The 19,756-nt window shown below is 35.6% G+C and overlaps 1 protein-coding gene across 1 annotated transcript in view; it reads right to left on the bottom strand.

Annotated features, from left to right (window-relative positions):
* tcerg1l (transcription elongation regulator 1 like) overlaps positions 1 to 19,244 on the bottom strand; it is an 83,565-nt gene extending 64,321 nt beyond the window's left edge. Inside the window, exons 1-4 of the mRNA XM_052571499.1 lie at positions 18,717 to 19,244; positions 17,622 to 17,949; positions 13,700 to 13,846; positions 12,948 to 13,128 (exon numbers count right to left, since the gene is read on the bottom strand). Of these exons, the coding sequence (XP_052427459.1) occupies positions 12,948 to 13,128; positions 13,700 to 13,846; positions 17,622 to 17,879 (586 nt within the window). The 5' untranslated portion in view covers positions 17,880 to 17,949; positions 18,717 to 19,244. The remainder of the gene's footprint in view (positions 1 to 12,947; positions 13,129 to 13,699; positions 13,847 to 17,621; positions 17,950 to 18,716) is intronic.
* Between the last annotated feature and the right edge of the window lie 512 nt (positions 19,245 to 19,756).

Consider the following 19,756-nt stretch of genomic DNA (forward strand, 5'->3'; position numbering starts at 1 on the left):
ATGTGTTGATTTGAAATTGTGTTGGTTGGCTGATTTGTCTTAATGGAGGGCAAAAGTATTGCTGCATGCTCTGCATATACATTTTCATTATTTTACTTCCAAGTATTTTAAAGAGAAACAACTGTTGATATACTTAAATAAAACTACTTTAAGAGCTCCATTATGTCTCTTAAAATATAAAAGAGCAAACTATCAGTTCAATTCCTATGGGTTTGCTTCAGACACCGCTCAACAGGCTATGTCCTTGAAAATGACCTAAAAACTATTTTGTAGACATTTATTTTCATTCACAATCATTCTTTCATTCACATCCTGGAATATACCAACAGAGTTCCACAGTGTATAATTAGTATTCACACATAGTCTGCAGTGAAAGTGTGTCAGACAAATCAATGTTTCTTATTTCAAATGGGAAGGATTCTGTTTGAACTAGCTGGAGTCATATGCGAAGGAGCGTGTGACTGTTGCACTGCGGTGGATTCTTCTGGCACAGATAAAGTAAACAGAGTTGCTTTCTGTTTCCTACATATTTTGATCTGCTAGCATGAATGGGGTGTTAGTGATTTCAGCCTTTATCTCTAATGAGATAGAAGTATTTCTCAAATTTAAAGTCTTGGTTATGAATCTCACTGTGGCACAAAATGAAAGCATGAAACGTTCCAGGTGTTTAAGTGAAGGTGAAGGTGTTTAAAGCCTCATTAAAGCTCCCACGAGAGCTTCGGCGTGATCCATTCAAGGTGGGCCAAAACGCTTCACTGCGCTCTTCTAAATCGCCTGCTCAACTTTTAAACTCTATTTTCCAGAAGCTGCGTATTTCTTGACAAGGCAACCAAAGTGACTTTTCACGTTCCATTAGGTCCTGTCAATAAGACCAGGCTAAAATTCATGAAGATGAAAAATGAGATTTCAGAGCAGGTCTGTGAAGCAGAGGAATGGTGGGTTAAAGTAAAAATGACTTTCTGGCCTAGAAACCACACTGTAGATCCTGAAAATGCACACAACAGAACAAGTCCTTTTCAGAAAGCCCTAAGGAAGTATTTTAATGCTTCCACCCATTAGATGATAAATGAATGACAGCGAGCAAGCTAAAATAAAGCCTGAACTAGTCTGGTAGCCTCAATCACCTTTTTTTGGAGGCATTTTTCAAATTTCCAATTTTTTTATTCATGAATTGCTACAAAACGTATTTTGTTTGGATTGATTGCTTAGTCTAAGGAATAATAATAGTAATAATAATAATAATAATAATAATAATAATAATAAATACAGGAACCAAATAATTTTCATGTAAATTTCAATGTTTCCTGCACCATTATTCAGCAGTGTTATGCATCTATACAGAATCTCTGCAGTGATTCAGCAAAATTAACAACAAAAGACTGGCCACTGAGAAATACAGACACTAAAAAGAAAACACATATTTCTCTTGATTGCAATAAAAAAATAAATCAAAAACATTCACAAAACTGACATCAAATCTTGAGTTAGTGACTCGAACTGGTCTGTATATAGATATATAATTATCTAATTTTATTATTTTAATTTGATAGTTTCATACATTTTTACACATTTTACTATTTATTTATTTATTTTAGAATATAATAAAATCCTCATACAAGTGAAAATATACTTTCTCATATATTAAATTTGATTGTTGAAATGTTGACCCTGAGGTCCAAACATAAAAAAAAACTGCCTATAGATCTCAGAGACAGGATAACATCAAACTACACATCTGGGAAAGAGTTAAGAAGAAAGAAAAAAAATCTGCTGCATTGAAGGTTCACAGAAGCATGTAGTCTCCATTATCCATAATCGAAGATGTTTGGAGCAACCAGAACTCTTCGTTGAGCAATTGATGGAGAAGAGCCTTGATTAGACTGGTGGCCAAGAAGCTGGTGGTCACTCTAGTTGACCTCCATGATCATATATACAGATGGGAGAAATATACAGAAGGACAAATCACTGTAACACTCCACCGATCTGGGCTTCATGGTGGTGTGGCCATACTCAATCCTCTCCTTAGTGAAGATGCATAAAAACACTTTAAATTTGCAAAAAAAAAGAAGAAAAAAAAAACAACACCTAAAGGACCCTCTGACTGAGAGAAACAAGATTCTCTGGTCTGATGAACCTCGATTCCAAGCATCATGTGAAGGAAAGGAATCACATGAAGGAAACCAGTTCTGCTCATCACCTGCAGAGTAACATCCCAAAAGTTTCAAGAGTTCACGCTTACATATAATTAGCTGAGGTATGGTATGCGTATTTGGCGTGCTGTCCGGGGAAGGGCTCCGAGCTCGGGAATGATCCAAACCTAGAGTACCCCCCAAAAAGCAAATGGACAAGAGGACAGCCGCCAGATTAAGAGCACCCCCCAAAATAGCATTGAGTTCTGGTGGGGGCTGATTTTGTTTTCTGAGAAGTCATCTCATTGGCGGGCCAGAAGAGCCTACGTACTCCAATGGGGGGTTGACAACGATGCTCAATGGGGGCTCACAGCGTTGGAATGGTGAGTCCTACAAGGCGATGAGGAGGAACGGCGTGGTTTTATAGCCCGTTCAGGAGGGCCCTGGTTGCCTCGAGTGGAATAGGTCATGGTGTCGGCATACGGGCCCTACTGGCTGATAAGCACCTGCTATTCAGAGGCCGAAGGACAAATGGCTGACCGAGAGAGCCCATGAAGCCTCTGACTGGAAATTAAGACTCAGGATGACGGACGTCTAGGTCCTCTCGGTTTGGCAGATAAAAAGATTTTTGGGCTGACCGACAATGAGAATCTTGCGACATCCGACGTGAGGTCGATACTCATGACATCGGATGGATGAGACTCGCTTGGGGCGAGCAAGTGCTTGGTGAGGCACGAGTGATCGTGGGTCTGGAAAAAGTGGTAGATCTGATAAATCCCCGGTACAGATCTCTTTGTTAGAAGGAAGATTGGGTCTGTGATAGGATGACAGACAGAGCAAATCGAATACTGATTAATCGTCAATGGATAGAGGTAAGTCAGCAATATTTATATTGTGGGATTGATTACTAGATTGTTGTCCACCTGTGTTGATTAGACTAAGTATCTGATGTGCTCCTCCTGAACCTTGTTAACAAGAACATCATAAAGTGTCCTGGGAGCAGCCTTGTTCTATGAGGCTGTTTTACAGCGGCAAGGACTGAGGGACTCATCAGAGTAGAAGTTAAGCTCAATGCACCAAAATATAGAGATAGCCCTGTTGGAAACCCAGTGCAGAGCATTGAGAACTTCAGACTTGGCAGAAAGTTCACCTTTCAACAGGACAGTGACCCTAAGCACACAGCAAGAGTGGCTTATAGACTACTCTGTGAATGTCAAACCAAATCAAATATTTCTGGAGATACCTAAACATGTGCATCTGCAATCATCCAACTTGAAAGCGCTTGAGAGGAGAAGAAGAAAAATGGCAGACAATTGTCAAATGCTGATGAGCAAAGCTTGATGCATTATAGTCCAAAAACTTGAGGCTGTAATGGTGCTTTAGCTAAGTAATGGGTTAATCAATTTACTTATTTCAGATTTTCATTTTTAAAAATGTACAAAGTTGTGAGAGTTCTGTTTTTGCTTTGCTATTATGGTGTATGAGTGTAGATTAATGTGGAATAAAAATAATTTAAAGCAGTTTAACACAAGGCTGCAACATAACAAAATGTGAAGAAAAAAAAATCGAAGGGGATTAAATACTTTCACAATGCACGGGGTTAGGTTAGGGTTAGGGTTAGGGTTGATTTTCACGCTAATGTGAATAAAAAAAGGATGAACATTTGACAAATAAATCAGCATAAAATATTGGTTTATCGGTACACGACAGCCAGCACGAGTAATATTATGGATTGATACATGGCTTACTCCGCCGAACAGACATGTGAACCTTCGAAAGGTGGAGTTTGGTGGAGTTGGCCCCGGGGGATGAAACTGCACTGAAGATGGAAATATAAGTCTGAGCTATTACAGCTTCTATTTTGTACTGAACATATTTCTTATTTCCTTTGGTTGGATGTAAACACTGTAGAGCACAGATTATTAATGCTGGACCTGGAATGCATAGCTGGCGGCAGATTCTGTGTTGGGTGGATGAAGAATGCCCGAATCTCAGGAAATTATTTGCTTCAGATATTGATTTGCTGTGTTTTCATTATGCTACGATTTAATGTTGGAGTTTTCAGGCTTGCAGCTTCACCAGTCATTTTCAGAACAAAATTGAATCTAAAAGCATTTTAATTTTCTTTTGCATTATTGAAAAAAAAAAAAAGAATATTATTAAAAAACCTATAATTAATATTACATGCAAATGAAAGGCTACATCTGAACAGCACATGGCAAATACCTATTTCCCTCCAATAACATTATGCAAGCAAATTGTATTTTTATTTACTTTAATCCCTTAAGCCTGTAACATACTCTGAGTATGTGTACACAGATGTTTCAAGCTACGCAAACAGTATTTTGTACATCATTCCAAGATGTCAAACTGAAGTTCATTAAAAAATGTAGGTGAACATGTAATTCTTACTGCTGCCACAAGAGGTATTAAAGAGTGAAGTGTTGTCTTATGCGTTTATACATTTGGAAGATGCTTTTATCCAAATTGGACTTGTGTTGTTTTTATAGTTACATTTTGAACCATTTAGGTTTAACCATTAAGTTCATCCAAGCCCCTGGGAATCAAAGCTACAGGAAAGTATGATGTGATTTAGCCAATGGTCTCTTTCATCTGAATTTTCAGGTGAAAAAATAAGATAAATATCTCTTTCAGGCAAAATTCCAGGTAAAAAAAAAAGCCAACTGCCTAATACAGGCGAATTTTGAAGGGGAAAATATTTGTATCCTTTTTTTTAATTAGGGTGACTACCCGTCCCACTTTGTGTTATACCGCACAGCACTTTGCCTCCTTGTCCCACATGTCACATATTGAGAAAATATCCCACATTTTCATCAGTCTGTTGGTTTTTAATTGTCATATCAAGAAAGCATGCATGTATTCTTTTGCCTTTTTAAGAAAGCTTTTTATTTCTTCTTTTTGCAACGTAGTTTCACCTATATTTAACAACATTATTCAGAAGAAGCAACCCACCTCACACAAATACAAAATATTTTTTTTTAAATCCTATCCAATGGTTGAAAAGAAGGGAGTAAACATGGCCACTAAAAGGCTGTGATGGCTGTCAATCAAAATATGGAGCGGGTGATTCCCTGTGTTCCCTGTCAGAAAACAAACTTGCCCATGTTCTGGATAATTCTGTAAAGTAAAAGATATTTCACAAGGCATCATAATAGCAACAAAAAAAGAAAATGTTCTTTCAGTTATGACTGTGCTCAGTACTACAAAACACGTTGTGAATACAATCTTTTGGCGCTTTCCAGAGCGCAAACACAAATGCCCACTAGAGCGTTTACCAAATCTGTTTCACCAGTATCCTATTATTAAAGTTTTAAACTGAGGGTGCTTTTCACTGCATGAGAAAACACGTGTGGTGTGAGTGTGAGAGGGTGATAAAAGTGTCAATTGGGTGATTTTCATGCCGAATGCGAGTTGGCAGCCCTACACTGTAAATCAGTATTTACCAGTAGTAAATTTATCTTATTCCGCTTTGTCCCACAAAATCACATCTATTGTCCCGCAACATATCTATTGTCAGGTGGTCACACTAGAGTGAAAGGTGTCAGTTTAGCTAATAGGAAATTTGTTTTGAAAAGTCTACCAATTATCTTTTTGCATGTGTATTTTCAGGTGAAACATCAGCCAACTGTCAAACAGCCAGAAGAGAATCATAATGAGAAAGTTCAGCATGATTATATCTGGATAGTAAAAGCATAATATACAGTTCTGCTTGTGGACTTTTGTTTCTACTTGCAGCTAAGTATCTTAAAATAATGATATCTTTGCCAAATGTGATACATCTATTAACTTTGGTAAATCCAGTGATTAGTTCTTCTTCAGAGCATTCATATCAACCCAATACCAGACAGCAGATCGCATCTTCCGACTGAATTGTATTTAGCAGTTTTGTACGAAATGTGCATCAGACAATCTGTTAAAGAACTGTGGGCGTGACGTGAGACTAAGACTGTAGAAGCAGGCTTATTAAAATCGAGAAAGTTGAGGAAAACACCACATTATGACAGACATCAGCACTATGACAGGAACAACACAATCCTTTTTTTAGACAGGGAAATGCTATAAGTGCCGCATCCATTTATCTTGAGAATATCTAGCACCCCTAATAAAGTAAGCTGTTACCTCAGGGAAAAAGCTCTTTAACTGCTGCTGACCTGTGTGGATGTGTTTGCAGATGTCAAGAACTTCCTTCTCCCTGCGGTAAGGCAGTGTGACTACGAGGACACAAATTGGACTTCCTCACACTGTTCGATTGTGAGAACGCCGCACACCCTCTGGCACCAATTACTGCCTCGGCTAACGCTCATCAACGGTTCGAGCCCGTGAGGATGTCTTTGTAAGAACAACTCTCAATACAACTCCACAGCTGATCCCCGGACACAGACATCTAACTTCTGAAGTTCAGATTTTTCCCAAAGCTTTGCTGTGCTGAGGGTGAATAACTACACTTGTAACTGACACCGAGGTGTGTTTAAGAAAATGGTTTGATCCATTCACCTTCATGTCGAGATAAGCTCATCAAAGGTGAAGACAAATATAAAGATGATTTTGTAATTCTCCAGATCAAAGATTAACTTTTAAATTCTCAGGCAACTTGCCTGTGGCCTACAGAAAAAGACAGGCAACAGATGGAGTAAATGCTTATTTTTTTCCCCAAAAGAGTCATAAAAGGAAAGTTTTGCATATTTAAAAACAGTTTTGTTTTTTAGCGTTTTTTAGCGCCTCTGTAGAGTTTATATCTCATAATTCTGAGAAAGTAAGAATTGCAAGATTCAAAGTCACAATTTTGAAGAAAAGTAAGAATTGCTATGTAAACTGAATTCTGACTTTTTTGAATTCTGAGAATTTGCTACATTTAAACAGAATTCTCATTTAAAAAGTCAGTACTACAAGATGTACTGTAAACCCAGAATTATTAGAAAAAATTTAGAATTTGCCAGATGTAAACTCAGAATTCAAAGAAAAATAAAGTAAGAATTGTGAATTGTAAATGTGAGATGTAAAAGATGTAAACTGCAATTCCGTTTTTTTTTTTTTTTTTTTTGTGTGTGTGGAGTAAACGCACACACACACAAACTCAGAAAAGAACCCCGAATTGTGAGATAAACAAAATTACCTTTTTTTTTTTTTTCATCCTGTAGAGGAAACAAGTTTCCATACATTTCAATCACACACTGCCTGTCAAACTCCATGTAGATGTTCATAACCTATTCCTGAACGTAAAAATAATAGTTTATGGGCTTCCAGAAAAATTTCCATTCCATTAAATAGAAGTTTAAAATGTAAGCTGTTTCGTGACCTTTATAGCATGCAATAATGTAACATTACTCATAAATCTCACTTTAAATATATACCTCAATTTTTAACCCAGTAGGCACAACTCTAAATAAGATGCTCCAGATACATCACAAAAACATCAGTCACAACAAACGGATTTACATCGATATATGCAAAAGAAACAAGTAATTTCCTCCCATCTCAACATTTTTCAGCCATAGAAACAGGCTCCTGGTGCTTTTTGGGTGATGGGGTGTAGAGATATGATTTTTGGTTTATGAAGCATACAGACGCAACCACAAACCATAGAAGTGTTTGACAGATGGCAGCAGACTTTACTTTCACACCCACATCTGTTATTTCCATCATAATATGTTCTTTATTACCTCAAAACCACATAAACCTTGATGGTTTCGGTTGAGCGCACGCTACACTGAAGCTCCAATACCTGCCCCTGTGTAGAGATTCATGGTTTCTTTTGAACTTTGTATTCATCAAATTATATTTAATAACAAATTACATAAACGCTGCTTCTTGAATATAAAGAAGCACAACTGCTTAAAAAAAGACATGTTTCTTACACAACATTTTAGCATATTAGAATGATTTCTGAAGGATTATGTGACATTGAAGACTGGAGTAATGATGCTGAAAATTAATCTTCGATCATAGGAATAAATAATATTTTAACATATATTCAAATAGAAAACCGTTATTTTGAATTATAATAATATTTCAAAATAAATCAAATCAGATTAATCAAATAAATGCAATCTTGGTGAGCATAAGCATCTATAGTTAAAAAAGATCTCAAAAATCTCACCAATCCCAAACATTTGAGTGGCAGTGCAAGATAATGATTTTTTAATTATCTAATCATATATCTGATCTTTTGCTCTATGGAAGACCTTAAATCACATTTGTGTCCACATTCAAATTCAAAATTATTGAAGATTTACACCAATTGTTGAATGTATTAACTCAGTATGATTCTAAATAGACAAAATAAGAGTGAGATTTCGTAAATAACAAATTATTTTTGGCATGTTTTTACAGAATTGGTACATTGCTCCTTTAAAACATGCAATGACAGCACAAATATGGACATAGATTTTAGTACAGTGAAGTTTCAAATTCATTTTGATTGATTTTGAAGTTTGATAACTGAATTTGTAGCATTATAATGCTCTAGAGTTAGAGTCTGCATCTGATTCTAGTCAAAAGTATGATTCATCTGTCTGACCGGAAGGAAAACTTTAAATCAGCGTTTTCTATGGCTTTACATCTTTATACAGTTACTGTAGGGTACAGATATACATTCCAGGTTGGAGAGACTCAAACTGGTTTACTGCTCCGCCTGTGGAGAGAGTCTGAACTTGAGCGAGAGATTATTCAGGGTGGTATACGTCTAACAACTGTCATCAGCTATAGAAAGAGACCATTTGTCAAAGCTCAGTTGCTAGTCGAGATGCACCAGTGTTTTTCAGTGTTAAAAAAGTATATTGACCGTGACTCAACCCCCTCTATAAACACACACACACACACACACACACACACACACACACACACATACTCTCTCTCATACTGTCAGGAATACATCTCTCATAGCCTCTTAAGAACTCTCTGAATGAAACTATATTGGACATAGCTGGGTGGACTACAGAAACACATACTACTCAGTAGTTCTGCTCCCTGAATGAGCTTCCTATCTAAACTGCAAGTTAAGGCATCGAAGGCACATTTACAGCAGGGTAACATTGATGTACAGTTTCTTAACCTAATTTAATTACGGTCCAAATGGCTAGACAAATTCGAGCTGTTCGGAGACAGAGAAATTAAGACAGTATTTAGAGAGAAACTCTTTTCAGACAGTTTAACTTACCCTGACAAAAGAGCTCGAGAACAACAGTCAAGACAACCTTGAGTGAATGACATTCTTACAAGACAAAACAAAATACTGCATCTTTAGATTGGACTCTAAAGAGATATAACTACAGTCTTATAAGCTGAATTAAAATACATTAAATTGAAATATGTCTGATAAATAATGAAAAGCTTTCAAATATAATGAATAATCATTGCATGTTCACTTGAAAGTATATTTGTTTACTTATTTTTATGGTTATATAACTCTCTTTTAAAATATTATTAATATTTATTAAAAAAAAAAAAAACCTCAATGTCGTGATTGAAAAATATTTACAATTAACGTCTGCAATAATTATATATGTGTTTATTATTAATATTGTTGTTGCTGCTTTTTTTTTTTTTTTTTTTATATAAGTTAGGGTTAGGGTCATTTAACCCTAAGCCTACTCTTTTTAAATATAATATTCAACCTCAAAATCAATGTCTTAATGTAAAGAATATTTATAAATAACCATATAGATATATAATAATATTTAATTTATGCACTTATTATTATTGTTATTATTATATGCACAATTTGCTAAATAAATCCTGTCTAAACAGACCACTAAACATTTATAAATACATTATAAAATATATAATAAAAATATAAACAGTCATATTTCGTCTAATTTGTATCTGCATTCATATATTCTTCATAAGACAGCCACATTCGTTTGCTAAATAATTGTATAGGCATTAAGATATGAAAATTTTTCACAGCAAGAAGTATTAGCATGTTTTTCCAGCTGAGTAGAAGTTGAGCTTTTCAAGTGATATTGATTATATTTCAGAAGTCAAGATGAACTGAAGCATACCAGGAGAACATTAACATTGTTCAGAATATCTATTGTCTTTATTAATACTTTTCAAAACTTCACTCTATTCTAAAGCACACTTGAAGTGTTAAACATGTAAAGGCATAGAAGCAAAGGTCAAATCTTTATCGTCAGTTCAGCCTCAGTCTCACAGAGCTTGTGCAGGAACTGTGCTGCTAAGATATTCCATTCACTTCCTCTCATTATAGACTTTGCCATCTGAAAGAGAGAAAACCCTCTACAGGAGTGAACTTTTCATCTCACAAGGACTAATCTTTGAACGGCACTTGAGTGCATCTGCAATCTAATTCATCACTGCTTACCTGAAAGTGTCTGTAGCTAAAGACTTGTGATCAGGGAAGAGCACAGGTGTAGCAGACTGGCGCTCTGCTGGAGGGCAAGAGTGGTTGGAATTAAATTCAGCGCTATATGAAACATCGCTCAGCTGCATCTGGATCCCTGGTCTGTTTTCAATTTAACTTGTTCACTGTGGGTAAATGTAATATTTTAAGGGGTCACTTCATGCTCTTTGATTGATTGGATTGCTGGGTGTGTAGATTTCACACTTTGCCATATAAATGCATCTCCACACAATGGATCTGATCTAGTATCCCCGTGCTCGCTCATTTTTGGATTGCGGAGCTCACACACTTTTCCATGATGAGGTTTCTTTTGTAAAGAGCAAAGTTTATGTGGTGTAAATCTAAGCTTATAACCTTGTTTTAATTTTTTTTTTTTTTTTTCAACAAAAGATTTCATTTCTCAAAGAATAGTTTGTTATTACTTTGTAAAATAATAACATTTTATTAAATTTAATTTAAAAGAATCGCAAAAAAAACAGTAGTATTAAAATAGTTTAGAAAAAAGTTATTAAAATAGTTTGTTAAAGCATATACTATTATAGCATTATAGCATAACATACTATAAACTTGATATCGCACTATACTCATTCATCATTATCTTTGCGAATTACATAAATGCTGCTTTTTGTTGAGGTTTGGGTTTCTCAGACTGTTAACCTGTTTGAGCAGATTCCTTTCCCCAATCATACATCTCTACTTTTTATTTATTTTTTATTATTATAAACAGCCGAGAGTTTTTAATGAGAATACCTGAGTTGAAATTTCCCACTTCTGAACTCAATGCATTCAAGTAAATTAAATGTTTTTGTTACATGTACACCAGTACAGCTTTTTGTTCTTGTATGTTATATGTCGTATGGTGTTATTGGGACCCCTCCTACAAGATTTTAGTAGCTTCTTTGGGGTTTCCCCTTTTTACACACATTAACCTTTCTGTAACTATTGTTAATTCTGTCTTTAAAAATGATGAAGTGTGTAAAATAAATTCTTCAAATCAAATCAAATCAAAAATCAATAGGTGGCACCATGATTGAACATGGTCATGGCCTAAATATTTTATGCAAGTTATGGCCTAAATATAATTCATAAACACAAAATGCTCTTATTTGCATTCAAAAATGCAATGCAAATTCATTGATTAATGCATATCCAAGCAACTTCATTTATGACATTATAAACTTTAGTATAGGGTCCAATTCAAACTAATACCTAGTTGCTAATTAGCATGTCTATTATTAACATATTGGCTGTTTATTAGTGCTTATAAAGTACATATAATGCATTACATCCATAATCCTACCCAATACCATAAACTTAACAACTAACTTATAAACTATTAATAATCAGCAAATAAGGAGTTAATTGAGGCAAAAGTCATAGTTAATGGTTAATTATTAGTGAGAATTGGACCCCAAATTTTTTTTTTTTATATATATATATTCGCCACCATTTTTGTGTAATATGTAAATGGCGCTTCTTGCTTAGTTCAGGGTTTATCGATCTAAGCATAAAAGTCCACCGCTAATCAAAACATCACTGGGCTGTAAAACGAATGCTGAATGAAATCGTAAAAAAGAAAAGAAAAAAAAAAGAATAGAATTCAAATCCCAAGCCTCCAAAATGTAAAGTAGTTAGAATTGGATTGTGCTGGTAAATCACTGTGTTCAATTAACTTTAGTTCTATGTTTCCATTCTCTTCATTTTCTTTCCATTGTGTGATTAAATGTATGTGTAAGTGCATTTTTTTGCAAATTCTGCACTCTGGAAATGTCTTAAAACTTATGTATAATGCATACTAACAGTCACAGAGGGATAAAAGGGTCAGCTACACTCATTTATAGAAACACTTTAGTTTAAACACATGCATTATTAAATATTTCAAAGGTTCAGAGTTCACAAGATTCTGCAAAACAGGAATGACCCTAAGATCCTTGGTATATAAAGCGTGTAGTATACATTAGTCAGATTACCAGAATCAAATAGCATAATTCGCTTGTACTGTATACTCATTATGGGTCTTCATTAAGCCCTCTTAAGCAGACTTCAGTGCACGCTCTGGTTGATTAAACCAAACTATGATTGAAAAAGAGCTGAAATTTGAACTAATTTTGGATTCATTTCATAAGCTCAAATCAAACCCCCTCTCTTCCCACACACAAACACACAGACGGAGGGAGTGACAGCCTCGCTTCGGGTATTTGCTCCGTAAAATCTCAGCTGACAATCCTCTGATATTGTTATATCAAGTTAAATAAGAAGATTAAAGTTACAAAGGAAAAGCAGATGCACTAGAAGCAGAACCTGAAAGAGTCTAGGGACTAAACAGGAAACAGAAAGCATTTTTATAAAGCCCTCTGATGAATGTTAGCCAAACTGCGAGCCAGAATCACAAAGGTAGGAAAATGGGTGCTGGGATCATATATTCTCCCTCCTACCTGAAACGCGCCTGGGTGTCAAAAGTAGAGTGTGGATATTCCTGGACGCTGCAGCTGGCCTACATATGCTCAACGCTGTTTGATTTGTCCGCAGCAGTGGCTTTTCCTGATGCTGGAAAATTCCCATTTCCTCCGGACTGATCCAGGTGGTCTCAAGAGCTAAAGTGTTGTTTAGATAAAACTGTCAATAAGAAAAAGAGAAATCAGTTACAGAATGATGAAAAAATGGAGTTTCCCCAGAAGAGTTGTTCTTATGTGTCCAAGAGCGGATATGAGGTTTCCATTAAATATACACTGCATGGACTCACTTTATATTAGGTGGCTATGTACTTACATTTAAATTAATCATACAATGCACTTATTGTTTACATGCATGCTTTTACATTGTACTTATATATTTTTAAATACTTGTATGTAATTACATCTGCAATTAATTTCTATAATTACATTTATAATCACACCCATATTATATAACAATACATTATATTACATACAAAACCTATGCATTTAATAAATACTTTATAAATAAATACTTTTTTTCTTCTTCTTTTTTTTGTGCATTAAACAGGATGAGATTCTTTGCATCAATAATCAGTAAAACAGTAAGATTAGGAGAAAATATTCTGAATAATCATAAAAAAATAGCATGCCATGCAACTTTTTGTTTTGATTTAGAGGTGAAATATGGCATTCTTTACAGGTTTCGTGAGATTCACAAAATATAATCAAATCCCATGAATGCTTCTTTTTACCTTGTAGTCAGGCACACGTTTTTCCACCCAGCCCTTGCCGTAATGTGGAGGCAGGACCGTCCGGTATACATGAGGAAACACTGGAAGTAGATCCACACTTGCAGAAGGTTGGAAACCCAACACATGAGGCCTGGACGGGATCTCCCACTGGGACAGCCAAGCAGAAGAGAAGAACAAATTACCGCTGAGATCTATTCTGAATCATCTCATTAAGAAGAAGTGAAGAACTGAATCGGGCCTGGCTGGAATGAAAGATGTTAAGAAATCACTTCAGTCATTTATGTTTTGGAAGTCTTTTTGGAATAACACCTGCTGTTCTTCACCAACAGCAACAGAAGAAATGAGAAGTTCCCAAGTATCAGCACAAAACATGAAATGGTTTTCGCTCATAACATTTATGGCAGCAGACTTTTCTGGAACAGAGAATCCGCTAAACCTCTTGTTAGTAGTTCTTTACTGTGGGATGATTGGGAAATTCACTTCATTTGCTGGCATCAGTGGTTCCATGAAGGACCTTTAACATCCATGGAACCTTTCAAAACCTTTTTATTAAAGGATCTAAAAATATCCTCTAAATGTTCTTAATACTAAGAAAAAATAGCTTTGTGTGTGTGTGCAACTGAGCCACTTTGCATGCAGACAAACACACAAATAAACATACATACACACATTGAGTTCTACAGCCATATACTGTAGTGGCTATTGATATTTTTTATATTTTTATATTTTTATACCATCATATGTCACCAGATGTCACCAAACTCATCCAAAAATTTAAGGTTTTGGCTGTCCGAATTTACTGGGTTTTTATTAGTATTATTAGCATTTATTTATTTATTTATACTTTAAAAGTATCAGAAATATTAAATATAACTTAAAAATATGCATATTTTACATAAAAAATATGGTACTGGTAAATACATAAAAATCACACACAAAAAAAAAAAAACATTTTCATTAATTGATCGTTTACTGAAAAATTCATTTTTTTAACATTTTTTTGTTTGGCAAAAAGAAAATGGCCTAAAAAAAGGTTCATTAAATCACCAGTTTAGAGATGTTTTTTCTAAAGAACAAATAAATAAATTGTTGAATTTCTTTGTGGAAAATAAGCCACTTTGATGGCCAACTTTTACTTTCAAGAATGTGAAATGTGATGATCTGAAGGCCATGTATTCAAGATTATCTTCATTGTCAGATACTGTTGTTTTTGGCTGCCCTTCAAACGCAGTTTAAACACACAACAGTTATTTCAATATGAAATCAAAACTAGCCTTTTAATACCCAATCCTGATCCAAACCACCTTTCATTCAGTACTTTCATAAGTAACACCTAAAAACACATCATATCACAAGGAAAAATGGGTTGTGGGCATAATAACATGTTGACTTTGAAGCTAGGAAAGTTCTCTGCAGACTATGCTGTATTCTTCTGCGTTCAGCTGTTCTATCACGCTCGGCTCTGCGTCAATGCCTCTCTGCAGTAGCAGTCAATCAAATGCTTCTGAAGGCTGTCTGCAACTGAAGTCTCTGTTTAAATAATATACTCTTTCCCACTGTCTCTCTCTCTCTCTCTTTCTCTCTATGGTTCCAGTACAGTGCGACTGAGTTCATGCTTGCCACCTCCTCTGAACGGTACTTTAATGATGTGAAAGTGCTCAATGCCAGGGCTGTGGAGCAGTGGTGATCATGCCTCTGCCCGGCACACAGATTAAATGTCACGCTGAGTTTGAGTCGTGAGGGGGAACCAACTGCGGATGTGAGGGTCATCTTGAGCGCAGCACCTCTAGTGGTGAAGCAGTGGAGATGAAGGGAGGTATTTGGATTTTTTTGCTTTAAGGGTGGCATCAGTTCAAAAAAAGTGATCAGATGTTATCAAAATCAAATATTGTCCTGCACATTTCAGTCCTTCCTGGCCATTTTACTATAGGCATATTCTAGCAGCTGCCACTCCATCTGAAAAAAAAAGGGAACTACTGTTTCAAGTTTTTATCAAGACCTTGACCTTGTCACCTTGACTAATTCATTACAACAGAAATTCTAAATGCTCAAATGAAGATATTTCATTTTGAAAGTTAAATTTTAAAGTAGCCATTTACAGTATATTTATATTTACTGCACAATGGCAGATGCACATCATGTTTAGGCAAAAATTACTATAGGATCACTGTCTAATACCACAGAAAAGTAATGTTTTTGACCACAAAAAAAAAAAGTACAAAAAGGAAAAGTAAATAGATTAAGATAGCAAAATATTACTCACCGCATGCACACACTAATAGGTGACATATGATCTTCGACCTAAGCCAGATATACTGCCTTTACATTTTATTTTTATTATCATAAATGCCAGTTTCCCAGTTGGAAACTGAATATGAACAGCCGCTCAAGTTGTCTTTACAACTGGGAAACTGACATAATTTGAATATGTGAATTAGGTGAACCATAAACTTTTACTAAAATAACTATTGCTTTAGTGAATTACATTTTGTTATTTTTTCCAACAACATATTCACTGATTTTTCTTGCCATTACAGTCATGTATATTTACATATATAAATAACCATTTGATGAATTTTGTTTGTATTTTACACAGCAAAAACAACACTTATTTTACAGAAACTTTATGACTAGATTACTATCTAGATGTGAATATTTACAATAGAGTGGGTGATCTTTATATGTTTGTCAGTGAATGTGATGACTTTTTGAAGATTTTTTTTTTCAAAATCCATTGTATATGAAATATGTTTAAAAAATCAACCTAGTGTCCTCCACCATTCATATTCCTTCCAACAAGAAAGCCCTTGACTTCGCCTATGACTTCAGAAGTGAGAAATAAGAATTTCCAGACAGCATGTGAAGACAGCAGCAACAAACTAAGATCAAAATGCAAGTTTTGTGGATTTCAGTCTGTTTGTTTCCTCTGAGATCTTCCAAATGCTCTCCTACAAGTTAACAAAATATACACATGTAAAATTGATTCTGTTTTCTTAGAAAATTGACCACAAATATGTATGACTCATCTTTTTCCACAGGGCTGTATACATTTTCTTTATTTCCCCCAATAAAATGCTTCCAGAATAAGAATCTTTCTCTCTCTGAGATCTCAACAGCAAGCTAATCATTAGCGAAGGTGTGATGCAAACTAAAGGCTTCTGGCTATTTAAAAATAAGCACGAGTCCTTCAGTTTTTACCCCAGATTGCTGTTTCAATACCAAATCACACGTCATCATATCAACACCAAAAAAGAAAATAGTACTCGGGGTGTTTAATGCATCAAGATGGTATCTTAAAGCCTTTAATGAGAGAGGCAAAATTTGTTTCGTTAGCAATTTCAGTACTTATATTCACTTATACAAATAATCAACGGGGTATTGTGTAATAAGTTGAATAGTGCTGTATCTAAACATTAAGTTCAGGTAAAATCTCATTACTTTTCAGGACATTGGCTGACAGAATTTAAATTAAAGGCATACTGTATGTTTTATTTGACATCTTATAACTCCATAGAGGTGCTCAAACTTTACCCCGCAGCAACAGAGTAAAAGTCAAAAACTTTTAAGACAAAACAAAGTCATAGTGAAATGAAGTCCCTTTGAGTTTTCAGTTGATTTGATAGAAGCAAATGTTTCTGATGCATGTGATTTATTAAACATTCACTTTCATTGTGTCATGCACACCATATCAAACATCTACATATATTCTGAAAATTTGATTCAGATTAATAATTGAAGGCATAGGTCTTTGAAAAGTAATGATGGTCTCCAAAAACATGGGGGACTGAACATTCTGTCTATATTCTACATATTGCTATCTGTATTATCATATCATATTATCGTTACTGTTATATATGTATCAGCTCAGTTTCATATAAATGTTGAGTAGAGAAAGCGAGGCTTTTATTTCAAGCCCTGTTACCTGAACACTGGGCAGACTGAACTGACTGATGGTCGCGGGTTCCGCGGCGGCCGCGCGCATCACGGGCACAAACGGATCGCAGGACATCTGCCATCCCGAGACCGTCTGAATCACCGGAGGAGGGCGAGAGGAGATGAGCACGGGAGGAGCCGCCCGACACAGTCCGGAGGAGTTTGGGACCATCCATAGCCACGGAGGAGCTTCGGCGCTCACGTGCCACAGCTGAGGCTGAGCTTTAACGCGCTGGACCGGGATCATTACTGCTGCATCATATACAGCTCAAAAAAAAGGATGGATGGATACCGAGAAAGCTGTCTGTGCAGTGACACTGGAAAAACAAAAACAAAATCAGAAATATAACTAGATATCGTATATTTAGCCGCACCCCAGCGACAAAAATAGACGGATTTATTTATTTATTTATTTATTTATTTAAATGCATGGTAAAAACTCAAGAGAATCCTGTAAGAGTCTGTATAAGCGAACGTGTGCACTGGTCACAGACAATCTTGCTGTAAACATGCAAAACTCATTATGTTAGGCCTACTTTGAGAATCAGAATATGAATAAAACATATGCTCACTGAAACATAATAAACAGACTCCCCTCCCAAATTCTGCAGCACATGCGTGCTCAAGGGCTAAAACAGGTGGATGCGAAACGCATTATCAAAAAAAAAAAAAAGCGAAAATGGAAAAGTTATTCTGGCTCGTTCACTAAAATAAACCAACGTGTTTTGTTTTTTTTTCTAATGCACTGTCCAAAAGTCTCTGAAAGTTATGCTTATTTTAGCACATAACAAAAGCACAAAAACGCATATGCATAAATTATGATAACCACATAAGCAGAACTTGCCTGTTTTCTCCACAGATAATCCTAAACATCAAACTGCTATCACGGAAATCAGAATCTGATAAAATACAAATTAAAAAGTACATCGAAATCTAATAAACAGACCCCCCTCCTAAAATTCTGCAGCACGTGCATGGACTTACACATTAATCAAGAGCTTTGCTGTGTAACTTAAACAGAAAAAAAAGTTATTCTGGCCCTTTTATTTTATTTTTTTAAGATGCACCAAACATGCAAACTCACCTATAGTGTGATGGGTTTGGAAAATCCTTTTAGTTCAACATAATCTGTCGCTTTATAAAAATAAATAAATGATGCACAATACAAACAGATAAGTTAAATATCGAAACGTATCTACAGTCGAAGATTTCTAAGAATATCCGGTGAGAAAGGTGTCCTAAGTGTCCAAAGCGCAGAGAATAAACGGATCACCGTGCGTGCGTTCACGCGCCGTGGATCGCGCTTTCCATGTGCACGATTACACCCGCGGGTTGCTCATCTCGCTTACAAGAGCTCCGTGGGAATCTCGTGGAAATCTGTTCACTGTCAAGCCGATGATTCTCCAGCCTCCCGCAGTGGTGCCTCGTAGAGCATCGCAAAATCACCCCTCATTACATTATAATCCCCTGTTTCTCATCATGCTTGTAGAACTTGTGTCTGTTATGTAGACAATCCTCGATGATGAACAGATTCGACTGTGTTTTTGCTCTGCTGAAAGTCCTCCTGACAGTCCAGACCGGGTGCATTTGCTTTCTGAGCGGATCTGATGGCGCCGTGCGCAGCACAACACAGTGCGTCAGGACGCGCAACTCGCACTCTGATGATTTGGGATGATTAGAATATTGCGACAACTGTTTTAATCTGCTAAGTGACACGAGTTACCTGGTTTAAAACCAATTTGGATTTTTTTTTTTTAAATATATATAAACTTATTTAAAATGAACAACAGTCAAATATCTGAAAAGTTCATGACATATTGAAGCTAGCATTCAAATAAATTAATTAATTAATTAATAAAGGCTATTATAATATTATTAGTATTTCAAAATACTTAATTAAGCTGAATAATAAAACTTAAAAATAAATAAATAAATGATCATGGTTATTTATTTATTTTTATCTATTGTAAGTGCTTCTGGTCATAAAAGCCATAACACAAGCAGCTTTGTCATCATTACAGCAGGAAATATATTAGTCTACATTTGAATATTGCCTTGGTCAATGAAAGGGGCCTCAGAGCCAAAGAGCTTTTCTTTTCTTTTCTTTTTTCCTTATCAATCAAT

The sequence above is a fragment of the Carassius gibelio genome, chromosome B12 (assembly GCF_023724105.1).
Source record: "Carassius gibelio isolate Cgi1373 ecotype wild population from Czech Republic chromosome B12, carGib1.2-hapl.c, whole genome shotgun sequence".
Classification (NCBI taxonomy): domain Eukaryota; kingdom Metazoa; phylum Chordata; class Actinopteri; order Cypriniformes; family Cyprinidae; genus Carassius; species Carassius gibelio.